Below are 24,154 nucleotides of genomic sequence, written 5' to 3'. Positions count from 1 at the left end.
CGAGGGCCGAGCGGCCACGGTGCCCCGGGGTCGGGGCCGCAGCCGCGGGGACAGTTCCCGCAGCAGCGCCAGCGAGCTGCGGCGCGACTCGCTCACCAGCCCGGAGGACGAGCTGGGGGCGGAGGTGGGCGACGAGGCGGGCGACAAGAAGAGCCCTTGGCAGCGGCGGGAGGAGCGGCCCCTCATGGTGTTCAACGTCAAGTAGCGCCCCGGCCCCGCCTCCCGCCCCGTCCCCTCCACCCGGGCCCTCCCCGAGGGTGCGTGCCGCGGGGGCCCGCGGGGGCCGGCGCCCTTAGCCTCCAGTCCCCCACCTGGAGAGGCGCCCAGGGGCCTGCGGAGCTGTCCAGTGGTATGTGCTGGGTAATGTCTCGGGAGGGACCCGTGTTGGCCTCCGAGAGGGAGGTGGGAGGGATCCAGGCTCCCATCCGGGAGGTGCTGGGGAAGGAGGGCTGGGTGGGGGGCAGCAGTGCCTGTATAAACGTGGTTGTACATAGAAAGATCTATTGTGGGAAAACAGGAAGGGGCAACCGACCTCAGCAGCTAGTGTGAGGGCTGGGAAGGGAGGGGGCCTTCTCTGTGGACCCCCGGGAGGGGAGGGGATGCTGCTTGCTGACTAGCCCACCTCTGGGCTACTAGGTCACAGGGCTGGTGGCTGGGGCAGCTCTGGGGACTAGAGGGTAATGTGATGGGATTGCTGTGGGTAACAGCAAATATAAAACTGGTGAGATTAACTCCGTGTGGGTCTTTCTGTGGGGTTGGGGAATGTGGATATGGGCCAGGGGCCCTTGCGCAGTGCGGGGCAGGCAGGGCGGCCAAATCAGACACTATTAAGAAAGTGTACAAACTTTACTGCAGCACACACGCGCACACACATACATACACACACACACACACACACACACACACCTGTGGATAGGGAAGAGCACCTGGCCACAGGCTCCACGGAAACTGGAGGAGAGGATGGCAGCTTGTAACATGGCTTTCGCCACAGCCCTCCTAGAGACAGGGAAGGCCTTAGATTGAGGCCCCCCTTGCCATGAAGGGGGGAGGGACTCAGTATGGGGGAATCCGGGAGAATTCAGTGGGGGGAGAGGTGCTGGGGAGGCCTGAGCAGTGGGCACCCTCCGAGCAGGGTCCCGAGGGCTGCGAGGTGTCTTCAGTCCTCAGTCTCTCCTCACAGCAGGGGTCTCGGGGCTGGGTCCTTCAAAGGCATGTCCCAGCTCAGGCTCTCCTTGCGAAGACACTTGCTGCCCTTGGCCCCACATCGGAAGCCAGCAGGACAGCAGTGACGCTGATCTGCACAGCAGGTTCCCTGGATGGCCAGAGAGGGGAGTCAGATCTCGACACAGCAGGACCCGGCTCCCACGAACACCCAGCCTGGGAGGGGCGGACACTGGGGGAGAGGTGGCACTGACCTGGCGATAGGGACAGCAGGCCCAGCCCCCTTGGCTATCCCGGCAGCAGGTCTGGTTATCATGGCAAAAGTGGCGGTCCCCACATTCCACATTCCCCACACCCATGCGAGGGCCACGGGCCAGGTGGGCAGCAAGGTGGGCAGAGCCGGCCTCCTTCTCACAGGACCGGGCCTTCACGTTGCAGGTGTACCCAGCCGGGCAGCAGTGCTGGCGGTCCTCACAGCACACAGCCTGGGAGGGACAGAGTGGCATTGAAGGCCCTCCCCTTCTCCCCGGGAGGCCTCAGCACCGCTCCCTGCCCCCCGCTCCCCGAGGCAGGCGGGTGGGTACTCACATGAGGCAACTGGCAGCAGGCCCAGCCCCCACTCAGACTTGGGCAGCAGGTCTGCCCCACTGGGCAGCTGGTGTGCTGGTCACAGCCCGTGTCTCTGCGGTGAGACAGGGAACGCCGGCGGGCAGGCATCTTCTCCAATCCAGTCACCACCTTCTTCCCTCTCTGACACTGCCCCTCAGCCAAGCAGGTATAGCCATGCGGGCAGCAATGCTTGTGGTCTGAGCAGCAGACAGCCTGTGGGGGGGCAGGGGAGTGGCAGAAAAGGATGGTCTAGGAAGCTACTGTGTGGGACGGAAAGCCCCAGCCTACCCCTCCTCCCGCCCCTCCTCCCAGCGACTCGGGCTGGGATGGAATCTGACAGAGCTGGTGTGCTAGCCATGGGCCAGACAGGGGACAGAGGAGCAAAGCAACAGGAGGCTAAGCAAACCCACCCAGGCCAAGACACTGTCCCCCCACCCCCGAGCTGTCCCCCTCCCCACACACCTCTGGGGCAGGACAGCAGCCCCACTCCCCAGATTCGAGTCGACAGCAGGTATTGGAGGAGGGACAGCTCGTGACGTTATCACAAGGGACATCGTCCTCCATGGCCTGGGGTTTCGGCAGGTGGAGGTGGGCAAGGGCCTGTACCATCCAGGGTGCCTGCTGGGCCTGCTGCTCACAGGTGCCCTTCGCCGTGTCACATTTGAACCCGGCTGGGCAGCAGTGTACATGGTCCTCACAGCACACAGCCTAGGGTAGATGGACAGGGGACAGTGGGCATAGGGGCTCAGCTTGCTGCCGCCTTCTGCTTAGTCCAGCCCACCCACTACTCCTGGGTACCTGAGCAAAAGGGCAGCAGCCCCAGGCCCCTGACTGTAGGCGGCAGCAGGTGTAGCCATCTGGGCAGCTCACCTCCATGTCACACTTCACCTCCTGCACTGTGAGGAGTACAAGAACAGGTCAGCAGTGGCACTGGGAGCCCTTGGGGTACCCAAACCTAGAACCAGATGTTGAGGATGGAGAGGGCATTTAGGCTGCCCCCGCAGTGATCCAAAGGCAACGACCAGCATGGAGGAAAGGGGCTGTACCTGCCCCATGGGACCCATGTGGCCATCAGTCCCCCAGCGCCGTATCTGTTCCCAGGACAATTTGGCAGAGGGCTGCTGCGCACGGTGCAGGTGGAATGGGGTCCGTGGCCGGATTCTGGTACCTGTGTCCGCTGGCAGCTTGGTGAGGAGGTCCGTAGCGTTCTCCTTGGAGAGGCACTTGCTCTGGACCAAGTCACACACGGTGTCCTGGGGACAACAGTGCAGGTGGTCCGAGCAGCAGACGGCCTGGGTGGGGGTGGGGGAAGGGCTTTGTGACTTCTGGTCTCAGTCAGCTCTCAGGGAGCAGCCAGGAGACAGCAGACACTGACTCAATCCCCCGCTAGGGGGCAGCTCGAATCCTGAGCAGCCAGGCTCCCAACAGCCTGCCAGCCGGCCCCACCCCCTGGAGTCCTCAGGTGTCCAGGCTGGGTGGCTACGGGCACACAGACTCTCACTCACATTAGGTATCGGGCAGCAGCCGTACTTCCCACTAGGCAGTTCGCAGCAGGTAGAGCCATCGGGGCACTGGGACTGTGCGTCGGGGCACAGGACCACTGGAAGGGGAGAAAGATGTGCCGGGCAGCCAAGATGGTGGGGGAATTCTTCCCCAGCTGGGAGCGAGATGAGGCCTCGCCCCACTTTCAACCCCCAACCCCCGTGTCTCCCACCTCCTAACCTGCCCGGTTACTCCTCTGTGCAGGGATCTTCTTTGCCAAGGGGTGGGTGCCTGTGGCTGTGAGGCAGCGGGCGTGAGCCAGGTCACAGGAGGTACCGTGGGGGCAGCAGTGCACCTTGTCTTCACAGCAAGAAGCCTGACGAGAGATGCTTCTGATGCTGTCTTTGCTCCCTCCAGCCCCTTGTTCTGCCCCTACTGCCCCGCCCCCCATCTTCCCCAAGCTGTTACCTGGGGCATGGGGCAGCACCCCCAGGATCCATCTAACATCGTGCAGCACGTGGAGGAGTTGGGGCATTCGAACCGGCCATCGGGGCACTGGACAGCACCCAAGGGGTTGGTATCTGTGGACAGGATGACCCAGGATTCGCCAACCCAGTCCGTGAAAACCATTACACCCATCACTCAAGGGGCGGCTGGCACCAGGGCCTGCAGGCCTGGCTACGGGGGGCTAGGGGGCTGGGTGTTCTCCAAGGCACCCCAACCCCCTCTCCCCACAAGCCAGTCATTGCCTCAGCAACACGGCACAGGGCAGGGACATCCACTGCCTGGGTTGGCCTTCAACCAGCCCAGCTTGGCCTCTCTCCACCCTCCCAGTGCCTGGCCCCGGGCCTGGAGACTGGCATCCTCCCCTGCCCCTTCCTAGCCTAGTGTGCCCCTCTGTCCAGAGCAAAGGCGTGGCTTCATACAGATGCCACAGGAATGAGGACACAAGGTCAGGAATCAGGTCACCCAGATGGCTGGGTTCCTGGGCAGTCCAGTCTCCACATGCCACCCATCTGCCTGCCCTCCACCTCCACCCCTGCCGCACCTGCTCTTTGGAAGCAGGACCGCCCGTCAGCGCTGCAGTGGTAGCCCCGTGGGCAGCAGTGGCGGCCGTCACCACACGACACAGCCTGTGGGACACAGAGACGCCTGCATTGGCAAGGCCTTTTTACCTGGGGCAAGTGGAGGAAACGTCTAAATGTAGACTTGAGCCCCTCTTTTGAGCTAATGGTGCCCTCACCTCTGGGAACGGGCAGCAGCTGGAGGTCCCCGAGATGGTGAGGAGGCAGGAGTAGCCAGGAGAGCAATGGGCATCTATCTGGCAGGGTCTGCCCAGGTGCCTGCTCAGCGCTGTGGGCCCCTTGCCCTGGAAAGTGAAGTGAGAGGAGACGATAAGCCGAAGGATCCAAGCTCGGCCCCCTTCTCTGGCCAAACTAAGGTGACCTTTCGGGAAATCCCAGGCTGCCAGCTCTCGCCTGGGTTGAAGGGCGCTCACCAGAACAGGATTGCAGCAGCGATAGCCAACTCCTCCTGGGTCCAGGCAGCAGGCCACAGGGCAGAACTGACCATCTGGGCACTGCGTTCCAGCCACCAGCCCGGCCACTAAGGCCACCCAGCTCACCAGAGTCCACATGGTCTGCCTGCAAAAATACCAAGAGGCCTTGGCAACCAGCGTAAGCCCATGTGACCCTTGAGTCTGGGGCCAGTCCAGCCCAGGCCAAGGACAGATGCTACCTGATCCTCTCCAACAATTCCTTGTCCCCACAGAAAAAAAAGATGAGTGCCCCAAGATTCAGCTTCCTGTATATGTCCTGTATGTGTGTCACGCATGCACCAGCACGCCTACAGCAATGAGCATGAATACTGATGCAACTACATGTGTCAATCTGTGGCTCAGTCAGTTGAGCACCCGACTTTGGCTCAGGTCACGATATTGCAATTTGTGAGTTCGAGCCCTGCATCAGGCTCTGTGCTGACAGCTCATAGCCTGAAGCCTGCTTCGGATTCTGTGTCTCCTCTCTCTGCCCCTCCCCCACTCACGCTGTGTCTCCTTCTCTCTCAAAAATAAGTAAAAACATTAAAAAGAAATCCACATCCCCAAAACATGGCCAAATGCCTCAGTCTCTGGGGTAAGTGTGTAAAGATGTAGGTGTGTGAGGGGTTTGTCAGTAGGGCAGACGACTCGATCTCAGGGTTGCAGGTTCGAGCTCCACGTTGTATGTAGAGATTACATTAAAAAAATAAATAAAATCTTTAATAAAAGATGTAGACATATAAAAGGAAAATTTGGGGGTCTGATCTGTAGGGAGATGGGCACCTCCAGGGGGTGAGGAGGCAACAGTAGTCATGGGAAGACTGGGCTGGGGAGCAAAGAGGGAGTCCCCCTTGAAGAAAAGCCAGGGTTCCACTACCCCAGCCAGACCCTCCAGATGCCTCCTCATCTGATGCCACCGTCACACCTGCCAAGGCCTGGTGGGGGCGAGGTGGGGGTGTCACATCATGACATGGGAAACCACTGAGTTGAGAAAGTGAAACAGGAAGTGTGGTAGTCAGTGTAACCTGAGCTGCCTTTCCCAGAGGCCAGCCACACCTGCCCGCTGACTGTCCCCACCGCACCCAGGGAAGGGGCTGCGCAGGCTGGGCCAGCCTCTGAGACACCTCTGTTCTAAGGTGCCCTCCAACACCACTGGACCCTTCAGGCTCCTCAATCATACCACCCTCAACCTCTGCTTCTCTCCCTACCCCAAAGCCAAAACTCAGCAGTTTGTGGCGAGGACCACATGGGCCCACCCAGGTGCCACAGCTGAAGAAACTGATCATCAGTCTCTGTAGGGCCTCTCACTTCCTAAATGACTCTTCCTCAAACTCAGCCAGCCCTGCTAGTTCAATGGGATGGGCCCAGGAGATGTTACCCCTCCTAGAGGAGCAAAAACAGTAATGTTTGTTGACCCCCTCATGGGCCAGTTACAACACTGTATTATTTTCTTTCTTCTTTGCAAGGACCATCCAAAGTAGTATTTCCTTTGTTTTTCAAAGGAGGAAATTGAGGCTCAGAGATGTTCTGTAACATGCCCATGTCCTAGATCAAGTCATGGAGATGACAGGCTTTGATGGCTCCAAAACATACAGGACCTGGGTCTGTTTCACAAAATGGCACCATGGACAGTGCCCAGGAATGGACCTCAAATCCCAGGACGCTAGAGGCCTGGGGTCCAAGTATAGGAGGGAGACAAGCATTTTCCCAGCAGGTGGACAAGGCAGAACAGAAATGAGCAGTGCAGGGGCCTCCTGGATCCTGCACTTGAGCGCTAGTCCTAGAATTGCCACGTGGATCGTGAGAGCCTCAAAAGTAGCTTCCTGCCTCTGGGCCTCAGTTTCCCCATGACTCCGTGGGTGGACACTGCACACCATGTGTGGCAAGGACTTACACTCACCCAGTCACTGGCACCCTCTCTCCCTCACCTGGCTTTCCTCAGTGCCCCATTCCCAGCTCAAAGATCATTTCCAGGAAGCCACTGACTTGCTGATCCTGAACCTTGGCCCCTTTCACTCTCTCCTCCACACCCACAGCTCCCAGGCAAGGCATCTAGGTCCCACCTGCTTCTTGGGAATCCAGCCTCAACCCTTCATAGGCCGACCGGCTACCCTGGCCTAAGCCAGAAGGGATGCCTGTCTGCAAAGATCTCAGACCATTGAACACCCTAGTGACTTATTTATGCATCCTTTCCGTCCTTGGTGTCCTAAGGTTAGGGAATATAGCGAGTGCTTCTAGTGAATACACATGTACAGACGTGCACACACACGCAGGATCAGGGATGGGGGAAGAAGGGGCCTAACTCCTCTGAGTAGGGTTCTGAAGGCAGCCTCTCTCACTCCAGCCCACAGTAGAGAGGGAGGACCGGAGCCAGTCTCTGCAAGCCCCCAGCTCTGTCATCCTCCACTAGGTGGCAGCCCCCAACTCCAAGCGTCAGGAGAGAGATTCCCAAAAGGTGAGGGAACCCAACTGCGAGGGAGCAGGAAAGTGGCAGGGAGAGGCGGAAGTTAGCTGGTCCCACCCCGCTCCAGAGGAAGTAAGGGAGAATCAGACACAACCCAGGGGTTCAGTCACCACTCCCAAGTCCCTACTCCTTTTGAACGAGCCAGGGTCCACTCGTTCCCACTCGCAGCCCTCTGAGCTGCGGGACCAGGGGCCGGGGACCACCCGCCAACACCACCACCAGCACCGGGACGCGGCCGGAGCCGGCTCAAGAACAGAGTGGCCCTAGCTTTGGGGGGAAGGGCTGCAGCTTCCGGGGATGCTGGAGATGGAGGGAGCCCCTTTTTCACGAGGGTCATTGCAGTCACCACTTACTCCCACCCCTTAAAACTGCCTCCAGTGCATCGGAAATCCCGAAAGGAGTTTCTCTAAGCCAGTCTTCTCTTGCTTCCCGGCTGAAATTCCGGAAGAATCTCACGCCCTCATGTCCGCTTGGCCAGACCCCTGGGAAGGAGCAAGCGAGAGATCTGCGCGGCCGCCCTCCTTACCTGGGACCCGCTCCGTGCTAGCAGGGTAGCCGCGACCGGGAAGCTCCCGGACTTGGGCCTGGCAGCGCGATGGCCCGCCCACCTCAATTTCCATTGGCCAGATATCCAGAATGTCGCGTTTCTACTGGCTATTGGTCCATGTAGAGGCGGAGCCAGCCTGGAAAGCTGTGTTGCTTTCATACTCAGTTCTCGTTCCTCCCTCCCTACGTCTCTCTTCCCACCCTCCCCCACTTTTTGCGGGATCATGTGATTGGAGAATCATGTGACGTCGGGGCCCCGGCTCGGCAGGGTTGCGGGCGCCTGGTGAGTTTGCCCCGAGGTGGGGCATCGCCCGTCTGAGGACACTGGCCAACAAGGGAGCTACCCCTTAACGGAGTGTGTTCAAGGATCTTTACGGGGCGTCAGTTTCTGGATTAGGGACATTTGTGCACCTGTTTCTTTTCTGTTCAACAAAAAACTCATTAAATGCTGGGCAGCCAGGCCCCAAAGGCGCTGAAGGAGAATTGGGAGGGCGAGGAGAAACAGTTCTCAGCCCCCTTCTTTAGGGTGCTCACAGCGGGGTGTGAGTGGGTGGAGAAGGTGAGGCAGGCTCACGTTAGATCTAACATAAAATGCAAGGTCGTGTGCCAGGTATTACAGATGTGTGTAGGCGAGAGGTGATAGGCTGGCTCTCAGCAAGGAGGAAAAGATTTAATTCCACCTTAAGGGCAGCTTTTTGAGCTGAATCTGGGAGGATTGTAACTGACAGGTGGGGAGGGATTGGAGAAGGGCCTAGAAGGGGGTGGGGGGATGGGAGAGGGGAGAGCCTTTGGAAACCAGATGGGAAGAGCAGCCTTGGGCAGGGATTAAATGCCAAGTTCAACGTAATGCGCTTGAGGAGCTGTTGGGTGCCTGGCATAAGGCTGGGCTGGGGATGGGTGCATAGTAGAAGTGGATTCCTCGTTTGAGTCAGCCCCGCTTTCCAGGAACTGACATGGCCCGTTTGGAGAGAAGTGTACCACACGGAACAGATTAGCCAGCAAAGAGAGCCAGGCGCCCAGTGCCAAAGGGCCTGGCTCAGCCCAAGGTGGTTGATAGATGCACCAGGCGAGAGGAGAGGCCCAGAGAAAGCCTCGTGCCAGGCCCAGGAGGAAGGACCGTGTTTGTTTATACACAATGGTGCACTGTAGGGCAAACAAAGAGCTTGCGGTGAGTGTGAAAGAGCGCAGCTCAGGGGCGGTGGCAGCCTGCAGTGGGGGAGGGGGGGGCGGGGATTGTGCAGCAGCGGTGCTCAGCCTGGGGCTAGAGGGGGCCTGGGGAGTGAGGGAGGCGCCAGCTGAGAGTCAAGATTCTGCTCGCTGGTGACCTTTGTGTAAGTTTTCTCCCTGTGTATCCTGAGGCGAGGGGGGATAGCTCATGCTTCCGCTAACAAAGTGCGTGCACACACACTTTTCATGAAATGTTAGACTCCTCAAGAAATGAACCTATTAAGCACGACTACACAGAACCATTTAAAAAATAAACGCAGGGTGGGGCACCTGGGTGGCTCAGTCAGTTAAGTGTCCAACTTCAGCTCAGGTCATGATTTCACAGTTCGTGGGTTCGAGCCTCACGTCTGCTTGTGCTATTAGCTCAGAGCCTGCTTTAGATTCTCTCTCTCTCTCTCTCTCTCTCTCTCTCTCTCTCTCTCTCTCCCCCTCCCCCACTCACACTCTGTCTCTCCTCAAAATATTAAAAAAATAATAATAAACGCAAGGGGGGGTAAAAACCTAGAGTGATTGAAACAAGTATCACGAAAAGTATCCTTAAAGGAGCAGTTTGCACACCAGGGACATTTGGCAGTGTGCCGGGATATTCTGGGTTGTCACAACAAGGGGGAGGTGCTACTGGCATCTAGTAGGCAGAGGCCAGGGATGCAGCTAAACATCCTATAATGCAAAGGACAGCCCCCACCACAAAAATCATCCTGCCTGAAATGTCAGTAGTCCTGACATTGAGAAACCCTCTCCAAACAATCATAAGTCATCTTTCAGAAAGAGCTCAAAGTTTCCTTCACACAGCTTTTATACACATTATAATATTTGTATATACACATACACACAGACATGGCGCTCTATAGCACCCCGAGGTCAAGAGTTGCATGCTCTACCAACTAAGCCAGCTAAGCACCCCACTTATTTCATATATTTTTAATAAATATTATCTGATTTCCCAGCAACAGTAGATTACAGAAGTACCAGGAGATGTGTGCACTGAAGTTTTTAGAAGCAGTCGCTTTGAGTTTAGCATGGATTAAAACCATTCAACAGAAAAAAAATGCAAAAGACAGACTGAAGGAGTTAGAAGCTCAACGTCCTGCAGACATTGGGTGTAGGGGTGAACGGTCCCGGATAAGTCGATGGGCCCTGTGGGTATCACTCTCAAAGGACAAGGTCATTAATAACGTATAAGTCCAAACTTTAGAAAAATGTGAATCATATGCAGTTACTCTGGTTACTATGGCAAAGAAATGTAAAATATATTTACTATAAACAAAATGCATTTATTTGTTAAAATGGATACAGTGAAACTCCACTTCAGTGGATAGGGTACAATTCCCCCAAAACTGCAGAACATCTTTCACATTCCTCAATACACCAGTGTCTTTAAACCCTCCAATTTAGAGGCAACTGGGTCGCTCAGTCGGTTAAGCCTCCAACTTTGGCTTAGGTCAGATCTCATGTTCGTGGGTTTGAGCCTCATGTCAGGCTCTGTGCTGACAGCTAGCTCAGAGCCTGGAGCCTGCTTCAGATTCTGTGTCTCCCTCTCTCTCTGACCCTCCCCCTCTCATGCTCTGTCTCTCTCTGTATCAAAAATAAATAAAACATTAAAAATTTTTAATTAAAAATAAAAAATAAACCCTCCAATTTAGAAATCTCTCTCCCTCTGATTTTTGCTTTTAAGGAGGTTGCATCGTTTTTTGAACAGGGAGGACTGAAAAGAAGCAACTGAAAAGAAATTTCCAGTCACAAAGAGATAGGACATCAAAGGGTCCATCCCCATTTGCCCCATTCTCAGAAGGAACCTCACTTTCTCCCCAGGCTGAGCAGCGCTGCTGCACAATCCCCCCCCCCGCCCCTCCCCCACTGCCGGCTGCCACCACTCCTGAGTTCAGCTGTTTGTCTTCTCTCCCTGCCCCACACTCAGCCCAACCTCTTTGTTTACCCTGCAGTGCCCTCCATCCACTCTGAGCCCTCCCAGCCCCCTTTGGCCAGACAATGTGCTTTTTAATTTTGATAAAATCAGTTGACTAAATGTAAGAGTTTACTTCTAGACTCTCAATTCTATTCCATCGATCTATACATCTGTCCTTATGCCAATACCACATTGTCTTGATTACTATAGTTTTGTAGCAAGTTTCGAAATTGGAAGAAGAAGCGGTCCTCCAACTTCTTTTTCAAAATTGTTTTGACTATTCTGAGTTCCTCAAATTTCTATGTGAATTTTAGCATCTGTTTCTGCAAGATGACAGCTGAGATTTTGATAGGCAATGCAATGAATCTATAGGTCAATTTGGGTCAATAACATAACAATAGTTATTAAGTCTTCTTATCCATGAACGTGGGATGTCTTTACATTATTTTTCAGTTTCTTTTTGACAGTTGCCAACTATTCCACACTATAGATGCTACATAGTTTGCTTAACCAGTCTCATTTAAGGGACCTTGTGTGTTTCCATTTTTCTGTAGTTGCAAATATTTATGCAATAGATATGTGTGAACATGTTTTTGAGTGCTCATGTGGGGGTCAAATCCCTAAAAGTAACATTGCTGGATAAAGGATAAGCACATTTGGGGTTTTTTTCTAATTTTTTAGTGTTTATTTATTTTTGAAAGAGACAGCATGAGCAGGTGAGGAGCAGAAAGAGGGAGACACAGAATCTGAAGCAAGCTCCAGGCTCTGAGCTATCAGCACAGAGCCTGACGCAGGGCTCAAACTCACAAATGGCGAGATCATGACCTGAGCCCAAGTTGGACACTTAACCTACTGAGCCACCCAGGTGCCCCAAGGATATGCACATTTGAAATGTTACTGCCAAATTGCTTTAAAATTTTTCCAGTTTACACTCCCAGTCACAGTATTTGGGGAAACTTATTTTCCATATACTCACCAACATTAACTCTGACATTTTAAAAGATGTTTTGCCAGGGCACTGGGGTGGCTCAGTCAGTTAAGCATCTGACCCTTGATTTTGGCTCAGGTCATGATCTCATTCATGGTTTGTGAGTTTGAGCCTAGCATTGGGCTCTGTGCTCACAGTGCAGAGCCTGCTTGGGATTCTCTGTCTCCTTTTCCCTCTGCCCTTCCACTGCTTACTCTCTGTCTCTCTCTCTCAAAATAAATAAATAAACATTTAAAAAAAAGATGTTTTGCCAATATAATGACAAAAGATATTCCATGGTTGTTTTACCTGCATTTCCTCAATCTCTAGGGAAGCTGAGCATTTTTTCATATGCTTATTCTGCATCTGTATTTCTTCTGTGAATTGCCTGTTCTTATTTGTATTCGGGTTCTCTAGAGAAACAGAAACGATTGATGTGTATATGAAGATTTAATATAAAATTATATAGAATTGGCTCATATGGTTATGGAAGCTAATAAGTCCAAAATCTGAAGTGTGGGCCAGAAGTGGGTCTACTCTTTTGAATAGAGTCAAAAGAGCCAACGGCACAGATGAGATCCAATCTCCAGCCGCTGGAGAATTTCTCCTTGCTTGGAAAGGCCAGTTTCTTGTGTTCTATTCAGGCCTTCGACTGACTGGATGAAACCTACCCACATTTTGGCGACGACTGGCTTTAGCCAAAATCTATCAATTTAAATGTTTATCTCCTCAAAAAACATCCACCAAGTTGACACATAAAACTAACCATCACATTATTCTTTATTTTTCTTCAGTGTTTATCTTTTTCTTGTTGAATTTTGGGAGCTCTTTATGGATTCTGGATATTTTATATGTTGCAGACATCTACTCTCAATCGTCATTTGTCTTTTATTGTTGTTTATCGGGTTTTTTTGATGTTTATTTTCGAGACAGAGAGAGCGGGGGAAGAGAAGAGGGGGCAGGGACAGAGGATTTGAAGTGGGCTCTGCACTGACAGAAGAGAGCCCGATGTGGGGCTTGAACTCACAAACTCTGAGACCATGATCTGAGCTGAAGTCGTACTTTAACTGACCGAGCCTCCCAGGCACCCCTGTTTATGTTTTCTTTTGTGGCCAGAAGTTGTATGTTTGTTATGTCATCTGGAATATAGCGATTCATCTTTTCCTGTGTGGCTTCTGCCTTTTCCCCCTCCTCTTGTCTCTGACGTTATAAATATGTTCTGTAAATATGGTCTGTTGCTATTCCTTCTACAGCCCCCGATGGATGACCTCAGGTGCCAGTAATGAGGCACTGGAAGTGACAGGAGGTCCACCGAGAAGCCTGGCATGGAGAGGTCCCGACGTGTCTCCCTGGCAGAGAGCTTGCTCCAGGCGGTCCCACAGCTGTTTCGGAGGCGGTGGTCTGGATCAAGGATACAGGCAGCTTCCCCCGCTTCCCTTCCTTCCACTTCTCTCAGCCTCTCCCTGATTCTTCCAATCGCCCTGCTGGATCGTCTTCATTAGGAGTCACCGTTCTGTCCCCACAGAAGAGCCACAAGGGCCCCAGGGGTCGGGCCTTTCCCCTCAAGCTCCTGAGTTGCCAGATAAAACATAGGATTCCCAATTACTTTTGAATCTAGACTAGAAATGAAATTTTTTATTAAAATAATTTTTTAACGTTTATTTATTTTTGAGAGAGGGAGACAGTAGTGTGAGCGGGAAAGGAACAGAGACACAGAATAAGAAGCAGGCTCCAGGCTGACAGCACAGAGCCCGACTCGGGGCTTGAACTCCCAGACCACAAGATCATGACCCAAGCCGAAGTCAGACACTTAACCAACTGAGCCACCCAGACGACCTGGAAATTTTTTTTAGTATAAGTACATCTCATGCAGTATTTGAGACACACGTACACTTAAAAACTACTCACTGTATGTCTGAAATTCAAGTTTAACTGGGCATCTTGCACTTTTATTTGCCAGATCTGGCAGCCCTGAAGATTAAGGTTGGAGCGAGGGCACAGAGACAGCCTCTCCTCACTCACACCTCCTTCTTCCCCTTCCTGCCTGAGTCACCTTGGGGTGAGCAATTGTGGGCGCCTGCCCTCGTCATGGGCACCTGACTGGTGAGCCTGTGGAACTCTGCGAGGCCTTGCAGGCTTCTGGATAGTGTGGGGGAAGGGACTTGGGACCTGGTCAGTGGCCAGGCCAGAGGCTGTGGCAAGATGTTTGGCAACAGAGGGACTGGATGAAATCAGGAGATCAGGTTCCTGTCCCAGCATAGGCCATAACTTGCCCAGCGTCAGGGGGCAGGTCACTTTCCTTGTTGCTGTGTTTTAATCAGTTACTCTGCTTTTAAAGTCATCTCCACCTCCAACTCTGGGCTCGAACTCATGACCCGGAAATCAAGAGGTGCACGCTCCACTGACTGAAGCAGCCAGGCGCCCCAAATCAATTCTTATTTTTAGCAAAAAGTAACATGCATATAAATGTTAACCAAATTGTAACATGAAACAGTACTCTTGTCATTTCTTTTCCTGTCCCACACATCCACTTTCAAACCCTTTTCTTCTGTGAGTCTCCCTTGCATTTCCTCTTTTTTAATGTTTATTTATTTTGAGAGAGAGAGCGCACACACACAAGCAAGCATGAGTGGGGGAGGAACAGAGAGTGAAGGAGAGAGAGAGAGAGAGAGAGAGAGAGAGAGAGAGAATCCCAAGCAGGCCCCACGCTGTCAGCACAGAGCCTGACTTGGGGCTCAATCCCATGAAAAATCGTGACCTGAGCTGAAACCAGGAATCAGGTGATTCATTGACTGAGCCACCAGGTCCCCTCCTCCTCCACCAACCCCGCATTTCTAAATCACTGTGCTTTTGGGAATCCTTGCTTCTCCTCTGGGCTCAGTGTCTCCATCTGAGCTGTGAATGAGCATAGGCCTGCTCCCTGTCCACTGGAAGATTCCAAGTCTACAGGGAGCTGTGGCAGCTCCACTGGCCCTGAGGAGGGCGATGCTAGGCAGCACCCTTAAATCCAGCTGTGGGGTGGATGCAGGATGGGGGGAGGGAGGGGGGAGGGGAGGGATGAATGGGGGAGGGGAAGGCAGGTAGAAGTGGATTCCTTGGCTCGGCAGAGGCCCTGGCTGGTGGGGTCTTCGGGGATCCGCTGGCCCACGTTCTCGCCGCCAGTGGTACCCTTGGGACTCACCCGGGAGCTTTGGCACCTGCAGATGGCTGAGGTCTGAGAGCCTCTCACTTTGCTCAACCCCCTTTTATGGAATAAGGAACCTGAACTCTCCTCCAGTCCCTCTTCCTCTTATGAGCTGCGTGACCTGTAAGTCCTGCGGCAGAGTCGTGGTCTGTACACCGTGGACGCTGAGACAGAGGCGGTTCCCCCGCCCAGAGTGCCGTAATGGCTGCAGAACCCCTCAGCACAGAGCCTGAACCAAGTACTCGCTCAGTTAACAGAGCTGCCCCCGTTGTGGGGATTCTCCCCTTTGGGGCCCCACCCTCTCCTCCCTAGCCCTGCTGCCTCCCCAGGTTTCTCCTCCCAGAAACCCTCCTGGCTCCCCACTGGGACTGCACCCCATCTCAGCCTGCTGGCCCACCGTCCAGGACTCCCGACCTTGAAACCACCCGGTTCCCTTAGCCAGACAAGGGCAGAGGTGGCCAAACAAGATTCAGTCCCTCCATGGCGGGGTCAGGGTGGGAAGTGACCTGGGACAAGAGGGGCTGACTTCTCTTCTCCCATCCAGAGAAGGCACTGCGTCCTGCAGGAGAGGAGGGGCACATTCCTGGGCCAAAGTTTCAGTTTCGTATATTCTGAGAGCAATGGGGTGATCTGGAGGTGAACTTGCAGGTGGACTGGAGGTGAACTTCCAGGGCAAGGACTGGTCCCGGGGAGGCTACAGGAAGCCAGAGTGGCCTCCCGGACAGGCAGGTGGCTGGTGCCAGGGGACAGGAGTCAACTCCTTCCTGGAAATCAGGACAATGGGCTGGGGTCTGAGCATCAGGAGTTTATCATCCCCTGCTGATCTCAGATTACGGCTCTACCTCCTAACGGTGGGGTGACCTTGGCTTCCTTCTTTGACCTTAAATGTGAAATGGACTAAGTGTAATTACCCAGCAGGGAGTCCAGGAGGATCACAGTGTTAACCTATGTGTGTAAAGTGCCGTGCACACAGTCGGTCCTCAATAAATTGTCATTTTCTCCAGCATACCTATGTTTGGAAGAATTTTGACACCCAAACTGGATTTCTTTGTTTGTTTTTTAGTTTTCCTTATGTTTATTTATTATTGAGACAGAGAGAAACAGAGCATGAATGGGGATAGGCAGAGAGAGAGAGAGGGAGACACAGAATCCGAAGCAGGCTCAGGGCTCTGAGCTGTCAGCACAGAGCCTGAAGGGGGGCTCGAACCCACAAACTGTGAGATCACAACCTGAGCCAAAGTCAGACACTTAACCAACTGAGCCACCCAGGCACCCCCAAACTGCATTTATTTAGGACCAAATAATTCACTTTTCTATTAAAATTTACAAAATCAGGGGCGCCTGGGTGACTCAGTCAGTTAAGCATCTGACTTCAGCTCAGGTCGTGATCTCAGTTTGTGGGTTTGAGCCCTGCGTCAGGCTCTGTGCAGACAGCTCAGAGCCCCAAGCCTGCTTCAGATTCTCTCTCCCTCTCTCTCTCTGCCCCTCCCCTGCTCTCTCTCTCCAAAAAACAAACATTTAAAAAATGTTTTTTAATTTTACAAAATCAGTGATATAAAATCTGACCCCACTAGAGTGAAAAAATATTTTAAATCCAGTCAAACCCAAGAGAAAGACTCAGGTCCTCCAAACCCTTCCCCAGCTCCCCTGGGCCTACATGTAAGGATGAGCCGTCCCTGCCCAGGGAGGATATGGACCCTGAGCCGCAAGGCTTGAGAGAAGCTGGACCTCGTTGGTGGTCCGGCCACCGTCATGCCGTTCAAGATACACTGAGTACCTTTCCCAACCCGTGCTTTTTCTGATCGTGGGAATCCCCTGGGGCAGCTGTGCTGGGTGCATGGTTGGTGGCCTCCAGGGGCTGGAGCCCAGCGTTTGTCAAGGGCAGCAAGGGGACAGGTTGGGTGGTGGACACGGAAGGACAGCTTGAGCTGTTGACTCATTGACCTCTACAGCCGGGAGGATAATGAGCTTAGAGACCTGGGGGCAGAGAGAGACTGGAAGAATCAGGAACAGTGTTTTGAACGCCTGCTCCGTAGCCCATCACTGAGTTCTTGTAACAACACTGCAGAGTGATAGCTGCACTTCACAGATGCATGACGCGCTAAGGGCCTCATCCAGGGTCACCCGGTCCTAAGTGGCGGAGTCAGTGCTGAGTCCAAGGCAATCAGAGCTTTTGCCCGTAACACCAGGCCCCACTGGATGATGATACCGGCTCAGCCCAACCATCCCTCCTAGCCCTCCCTGCCCACGGAGCGCCGCTGGGAGAGTAGAGGCCAAGAAATACCTGCTTAAAGTCACTCAGACAGGGTCACTTAATTCCTCCACGATTCAGTTTCCTCATCTGTAAAATGGGTACATAATAACCCTGACATGCCCTCTCCGCAGTCATGTGAGTTTCAAAGAAGAAGGATGGATTCTAGAGGCCTTGTAAACCGGCACATTAAAAATGGGAGGAATTCTTTTTAAGACATCAAAGGGGTTCCTCTTGTTAATCTGATGATCTATCTCTGAAGCACCAGGCCAGGGCCTAGGTGAGGAAACTGTTCTCCCCTGACAGCTCAGAGAGGTCAAGTTGCAGTCACCTCTGGGAGCCTGAGGAGGAGCAGAGAGGAGGCAGCAGCAGGAAGGCGGGCAGGAGGGAGGGGCTGGCCCCATCCCCACCCCCAGCTCCCTCTCCTGGTCACAGATCCCATTTACACATTTCATCTGTCTTTTTTTTTTAATCTTTTTTTATAGTTTATTTGAGACAAAGAGAGACAGAGCACGAGTGGGGGAGGGGCAGAGAGAAAGAGGAAGACACAGAATCTGAGACTCCAGGCTCTGAGCTAGCTGTCAGCACAGAACCTGATGCAGGGCTCGAACCCATGAACGGTGAAATCATTACATGAGCCGAAGTTGAACGCTTAAATGATTGAGCCACCCAGCACCCCTGCATTTCATCTGTCTTAACCACTCAAGAGCCCTGGGAGAGAAGTAGGGCCAGAAATATTATTCTATGATAAAGATGAACAAACCCAGGCCCAGAAAGGAGACAAACTCCACCAACAAGTTAGCAGAGAAATCTGCACTCAAGTGCACTTGCGGGGACTTTCTTTCAATCTTGTACGTTAGGACGGTCGCCGGTGTACTTGATTCCAGTGTGTTAAGAAAGCGGGTCCTGGAGCATCTGGGTGGCTCAGTCAGTTAAGCATCTGACTTTGGTCTCATCGTTCGTGGGTTTGAGCCCCACATCAGGCTCTGTGCTGACAACGAGGAGCCTGGAGTCTGTTTCAGATTCTGTGTCTCCCTCTCTCTCTGCCCCTCCCCTGCTCGCACTCTGTCTTTCTCTGTCTCAAAACCAGAGACACATTTTAAAAATTTTTTAAAAAAGAAAGTGGGTCCTGCGAATGTTCTATCAAGTTTCGCATTGTGCTGCGTTCTGTACAAAGTTCTCTCTCCTTTCATCTTCAACATAACCGTGCGAGGGAGGTTACCCCAGTCTTACAATGAAGAAAGACAGACTCAGACATTAAGCGACTTTCCTGGGGTCGTGTAGTTGGGAAGGGAGTGAAGCCAGAAATTGAATCCACGTCCAACCCAGAGCCTGGGTTTGTAACTATCACAATATTCTTTCAGTGGAAGTTACTGCGACAGCCCTGGCCTCTGTCCGGGCACTTCCTTTCATCCCAGCCTGCTCCACCTGTCCTCGGCTCTCACCGGGGTCCGTCTCCATCAGTGCTCCTGACCTTGAGTTCCCCCTGTCTTTGGACCATCTCAGACCCTCTCTATCACATGACCTGCTGTATTGGCCTCAGGGAGGTACTCACTGTCTGCAATGGTCTTAGTTATTTACTCATTTGTTTGTATCTCCGGCACCGGAAAGTGTGAGTAGGGACTTTATGTGCTGTATCCCAGTGCCTACAACATGAGCTGGCAAGAAACAAATACTCAAAAATAGCTATAAAGAAAAAAAGAGAGAGAAACACTCAATAGATAAAAAAAAAGGGGGGGGGATGCACACAGTCAGTCCTTTGGTCCAGGCCCCTCTGGGACAGCTCCGCTTCCGTTTGGGCTCAGCTCTGGCGTGGCGACTCTGATGTGGTGGCCAACGTACCCCAGATGGCATTGGTCACACTGAGAGACAGAACTTGCGGCCCCTAGAAGGCCATGATACCACACAGGACTGAAGCATGCTTGGTAAGCTCAGAGTCCTTTCCCAGGCTCTCGATAGAAGCAGATCCAATATCTGCTTTTGGTAATGTATGTTTTGTACCCTCTTTTAACAAATTTTCAGAAATGAAATTCATAGATAATATCATTTTCCTGGGTGCGGTGTTTTTAGAAATGTATCTAAAGCTCAATGTGGAATACAGAGGAAAAATAAAAGGAAAGTAATTTAGAATAAGAGAATTTGCATTTCTGTGTGTCAAAGCTCAGGCTGGACTTATGAGTGATCAGAAGCTTGCAGATGCCCACGGATCGCTGGCGGCTGTGCATGTGGACTTGGTGCTGGAGTCGTGTTAGCGGCGCATGGGCCAGGTGGCCCCGAGACAAGATTTTCTGAAATGATGAATTACCCTTGATAGAGTTCTAATGGAGACAAATAAACATTAAAATTACTTAATAAAGCCAAATCTTCTGTAGGACTGCAGGGTACTTTTATTCCTGGAAAACTCAATACATTTTAAAACCATTTTTTAAAGTTTTCCTTTTATTTTTAAAACTTTTTAAAGGTTTTTTATTTATTTTTGGGAGAGAGAGACAGCATGAGCAGGGGAGGGTCAGAGAGAGGGGGAGACACAGAATCTGAAGCAGGCTCCAGGCTCCAAGCTGTCAGCACAGAGCTTGACACGGGGCTCAAACTCACAAACTGTGAGATCATGACCTGAGCCGAAGTCGGATGCTCAATGGGCTGAGCCACCCAGGTACCCCTAAAACCATTTTAAAAAAGATGTGGGTGAAATAGGGCTAGCCTCTAGGTCAGATAATTATGAATGTGGTTCGAATGTATGTGGATGGCCAGAAAGACGAAGATTGAGTGGGGTACAGGACAATTCCTTGTTGTGTCAGGATCTCCTTCACTCTATAGGACATTTCGCATCCCCCTCCAGCCTTCTATCAAACTCCAGGGGCCCCAATCTTTCCAGAACTACAAACGACCTGATAAATTCACAAGATGTCCCCTAGAGGGCGGTAGCGCTCTGGACGAAAACAACTACCTAATACATTCTCCAGCCCTGCTTTTTAATTTAACTCTGTCTCGGAGCTGAGCAGGAGGGAGCCTGTCCCTAAGAGCTCTGGGAGTCCCGCTGGGATAGGGGTGAAGGAAGGCAATTCTGGAAGGTCTCAGTCAGGACCCTTTCCCTCTGGGGGCCACCTCCTCAGACTACACCCGAGGTCCCCTCAGTGAAGACTTGGGTATCCAGAAACTCCCCCAACTCACCCTCTCAGGCCATGGGTGCTGGCGACAGCAGTGGTGGGGGTGGAGGGGGGTTGTGCATACCTTTCCTCGGGTGGGTTGATCCTAGTTATTAAGGGGATCTTTTTGGGGCGCCTGGGTGGCTCAGTTGGTTTAGCGGCTGACTTCAGCTCAGGTCATGATCTCACAGTTCGTGGGTTTGAGCCCTGCATCAGGCTCTGTGCTGACCATTTGCTCAGAGCCTGGAGCTTGCTTCTAATTCTGTCTCCCTCTCTCTCTGACCGTCCCCAGCTCACGCTCTGTGTGTCTCTCTCTCTCAAAAATAAGTAAATGTAAAAAAAAAAAGGGGGGGAGAATCTTTTTAACCTCCAAAAGAAAAGAGAGCTTTGGGGCGCCTGGGTGGCTAAGTTGGTTAAGTGTCCCACTTCAGCTCAGGTCATGATCTCGAGGTTCATGGGTTTGAGCCCCGTGGCAGGCTCTGGGATGACAGCTTGGAGCCTGGAGCCTGCTTCAGATTCTGTGTCTCCCTCCCTCTCTGCCCCTCCCCTGCTCATACTCTGTCTCTCAAAAATACATAAATGTTAAAAAAAAATTTTAATGGTTTAAAAAAATAAATACACATTAGAGAAAAAAAAGACAGCTTTGTTGCTTTCTGATCCTTTATTTCAGAGAGCAAAATCCCTTTCCTCGCCCACTTTTTGTTTTGAAAACTTCAAAAACTTCAGAAAAAGTGCATGAATGCTACAATGAGTACCCATATACCCTTGGCCTTGATTCATCGTTTTCTCACTTTGCTACATTGCCTTTATCTCTCTTTAATCTTGCTGAACCGTTTGAGACTACGTTGCAGAGGTTCACCCCTAAACACTTCAGTGTAAGACAAGGGCATTTTCGTACAAAACCACAGCATGGTTAGCCCACTCAAGAAATTTAACACCAATGAGGTAACATCTACTACAGGGGCCTTACTCGGTTTTCTCCAGTTTCTGTCACTTACCCCGCCCTGCCTGCCCTCCAGGGCCAATCAAAATCTGACTTGGCATTTAGTGCTGGGCCTGGAGTTTGGATTTCTCTCCAGCTCAGTGGGCCTGCAGCTGTGGGCCCGGCCTCCAGCAAGGCAGCTCCAGGTGGAGACGGCGCTGGCCGTGAACTCACAGACGCTGGTGGGGTCCATCCGAAGGACCTAAGCATGACTTAGGCCCCACAAATGTCTTCCTTGGCCCCGGGGGTGTGGTGCAAGCTTGGGGGCTGGGCACTGTCCCGCCCTAGGACTCATGTGGAAGAATTCAGTCTCACAATAAACTACTTTCTGTCGCTGTCCCTCCCCCCAGTGCCAGGCAAGGACTCGTCCATCAGTCCCCACAACAGCTCCTCCGGCTGGTACTATTTTCTCCCCTTTTTATGATTGAAAAAAGTTTCAGTTTCTCCATCTGATGAGAAGGCTGGTGATGGCCACTGGGGTCACGTGCTGGCTCTGGAAGGACTACTGGGTGTGTGGTCGGTGTGACCCATGGCCAAGTCAGCCGGGACTGTGGCTGCTTCCTCCTCAGGTCTCCGGGCAGGGGAGTCTACCCAGGGTCCCAGAGTTTCACGGGCATCTCAAAGCTCCTGCTCCACCCTGTGGCTGCCATGAGCATCCTTGGGAGATACATCCAGTAACTTTAGCTGTGCCTCATTGCCCACGGATAAGCTGTCCCACCAGCCCAGACTGCTGCCACTGCCCTGGGCTTCGCTCACATCAGTGATGCCCCAAGGTTCTCTAAGGCACAAAGCATTGACCGGTTGGGGAAGGCAGGGACCGTCATCCCATCAACTCTGGGGTCCTGTCAGGAGCCACAGAACCATATATGTCGACGCTTCACAAGGCTTTTGCGGATGTCACTTTAGCTAGGAGTCCGTAAGTGAGACAGGACAAATGACATAATTCCTCTTTTATGACAAGGAAACTGAGGCATAGTGATAAATCTCAAAGGCATCCTCTTGCAAGAGGAAAACCAGAAAGGGAATGCAAGCCCTTTATTTACTGTGGAAACTGAGGCTCAGATGTCACCAGGTTTGGTTCCTGACTGCTACTTGGCAGCCATATGATTTTGACTCTGGGCATGGAGGTGCGTAAGGAATTATTACTATCTGCCTGCATTTGGAGGCAAACCAAAACCTGGTTGCTCTAAAGATCCTTTCCAGAACATTCTATGCCACAGGTCCCAGGGATGGGCAATCAATAATAATAACAGTCATGGAGTGTTTGCCGCAGGATAGACAAAGGTCTAAGCACTTCACAGTTATTAACTTATTAAGTCTTCACATAATGTATGGTGAGGTGGGCACATTATTATCCCCATCAGCTCACTTTATAAAGGGGAGAAACTAAGGCACAGAGACTTAAAAATTTTTTTTTAACATTTATTCATTTTTGAGAAAAAGAGAGAGACTGTGAGTGAGGGAAGGGCAGAGACAGAAGGAGACACAGAACCTGAAGCAGGCTGTCAACACAGAGCCCAAGGTGGGGCTCGAACCCACCAACTGTGAGATCATGGCCTGAGCCCAAGTCAGGGGCCTAACCGACTGAGTCACCAAGGCATAGAGGCTTTAAGATATTTGCTAGAGGTGGCCCTGCTCGAGGTTGGAGCCAGATCCCTGCCTCCCACGTGCTCTGATATTTAGGCACAAGCTGTATTCCTTGGAATTCTTGAGCCCAAGGCCTGAGTAGATAAAATCTCCCGCAAGTGAGCAGGTCACCGCAGGGAGCAGAGAACCTAGGGGTTCTGAATGGGGTGGGGTGAGAGCTCCTCTGGACTCAGGCACTTGGGGGTTTGAATTCTGGCTCTTCCATTTGAGTGACCTTGGTGTGATTTGACCTCTTATGCCTCCATTTTCTTATTTGCAAAATGGGAGATTACGTGAGAGAAGTCTGGTTCTACTCCACGCCAGGAGCCATCACACACAAGGCCCTCAGTTTCCTCCCCGGTACAAGGGGAGAATAATCTCTTGGTTGTTGGCTGGGAACGTGTTTGTGTCAACTATAAGCTAGAGGCTGTGAAAGACTTTAATAGAAGCTTGCTTCTCGCCTTTACATACCGTTTGTAAAATGATTTGATGTAATTTCAGACCTTCTCTTGACGGGGGAAGGGAATGTAAAGGCACCTTCTCTCCTACCCTTTCCACCTGCGGCCACTTCGTCTGTTACGATTTGCACGCTCCCGCTCCGAAATTTGGGCTTCCACGCCGCTCGGAGCACCAGAGCCTGTTTCAGGGAAAGCTGATGGTTGGCCCCTTAGAATCCACGTGCTAATCTCGCGTGCGCTGGCTGGCTGGGCGGCTTCAGGCCCGAGCAGCTGACGACGTCAAAGTCACCGGCTGCCTTTCTTAAAGGCGCAGGCTAGCACTCCTTGTTCGTATTTCTGTGTTTAGACAAATAATTACTACCGCACAAAAGTTTTAAAGGCGAGGCAGGTGTTGGGGTCTCAGGTGAGGGGCTTGCCGGGGAGAGATAAGGGTCTCTGAGAAGCGGGATCAGAGATGTCAGCGCAGGATTTAAGTACCACAGGAAGGTACTTAACTTTGAGCCTCAGTTTCATCTTCTGTAAAAAGGGACAAAATAATAATATACTTCTAAAAATTTGGGGGCTTAGAAGAAATAACAGCGTGAGAATAACCAACGCAAAAATGTCGA

General features: G+C 52.3%; 2 protein-coding genes and 1 long non-coding RNA gene across 3 annotated transcripts in view; 2 read left to right on the top strand and 1 right to left on the bottom strand.

Annotated features, from left to right (window-relative positions):
• The window catches only part of FAM171A2 (family with sequence similarity 171 member A2), a gene marked incomplete at its 5' end in the record, with an annotated part of 8,371 nt that extends 8,166 nt beyond the window's left edge, over window positions 1–205 (top strand). The window contains one exon of the mRNA XM_029927055.1: window positions 12–205. Coding sequence (XP_029782915.1) covers window positions 12–205 — 194 coding nt within the window. The remainder of the gene's footprint in view (window positions 1–11) is intronic.
• A 622-nt stretch (window positions 206–827) lies between these two features.
• On the bottom strand, window positions 828–7,858 carry GRN (granulin precursor). The gene is made up of 13 exons (XM_029928594.1): window positions 7,780–7,858; window positions 4,751–4,895; window positions 4,496–4,621; window positions 4,301–4,385; window positions 3,721–3,833; window positions 3,493–3,628; window positions 3,276–3,370; window positions 2,939–3,062; window positions 2,569–2,666; window positions 2,233–2,478; window positions 1,750–1,983; window positions 1,416–1,646; window positions 828–1,312 (listed from the first exon to the last, which is right to left on the bottom strand). The coding sequence occupies exons 2-13, from the start codon at window positions 4,886–4,888 to the stop codon at window positions 1,175–1,177; spliced, it is 1,764 nt and encodes a 587-aa protein (XP_029784454.1). The 5' UTR covers window positions 4,889–4,895; window positions 7,780–7,858; the 3' UTR covers window positions 828–1,174.
• Window positions 7,859–8,018: 160 nt separating this feature from the next.
• On the top strand, window positions 8,019–13,560 carry LOC115282958. The gene is made up of 2 exons (XR_003904823.1): window positions 8,019–8,082; window positions 13,153–13,560. It is a non-coding gene; the product is annotated as an uncharacterized LOC115282958 (long non-coding RNA).
• Window positions 13,561–24,154: the final 10,594 nt, after the last annotated feature.

The sequence above is a fragment of the Suricata suricatta genome, chromosome 17, assembly GCF_006229205.1.
Source record: "Suricata suricatta isolate VVHF042 chromosome 17, meerkat_22Aug2017_6uvM2_HiC, whole genome shotgun sequence".
In the NCBI taxonomy this organism is placed as follows: Eukaryota; Metazoa; Chordata; class Mammalia; order Carnivora; family Herpestidae; genus Suricata; species Suricata suricatta.
Note: the sequence above shows the minus strand (reverse complement) of the source record. Positions and strands in the feature narration are given on the sequence as shown.

What these genes read in the sequence shown, in the direction of transcription:
- GRN (XM_029928594.1), bottom strand. Translation starts at nt 4,888, where the DNA reads ATGTGGACTCTGGTGAGCTGGGTGGCCTTAGTGGCCGGGCTGGTGGCT. An exon ending in GTCCTGCTTCCAAAGAGCAG is followed by an intron (nt 3,834 to 4,300) that starts GTGCGGCAGGGG and finishes TCCTGTCCACAG; the next exon opens with ATACCAACCCCTTGGGTGCT. An exon ending in GGTGCTGCCCCATGCCCCAG is followed by an intron (nt 3,629 to 3,720) that starts GTAACAGCTTGG and finishes ATCTCTCGTCAG; the next exon opens with GCTTCTTGCTGTGAAGACAA.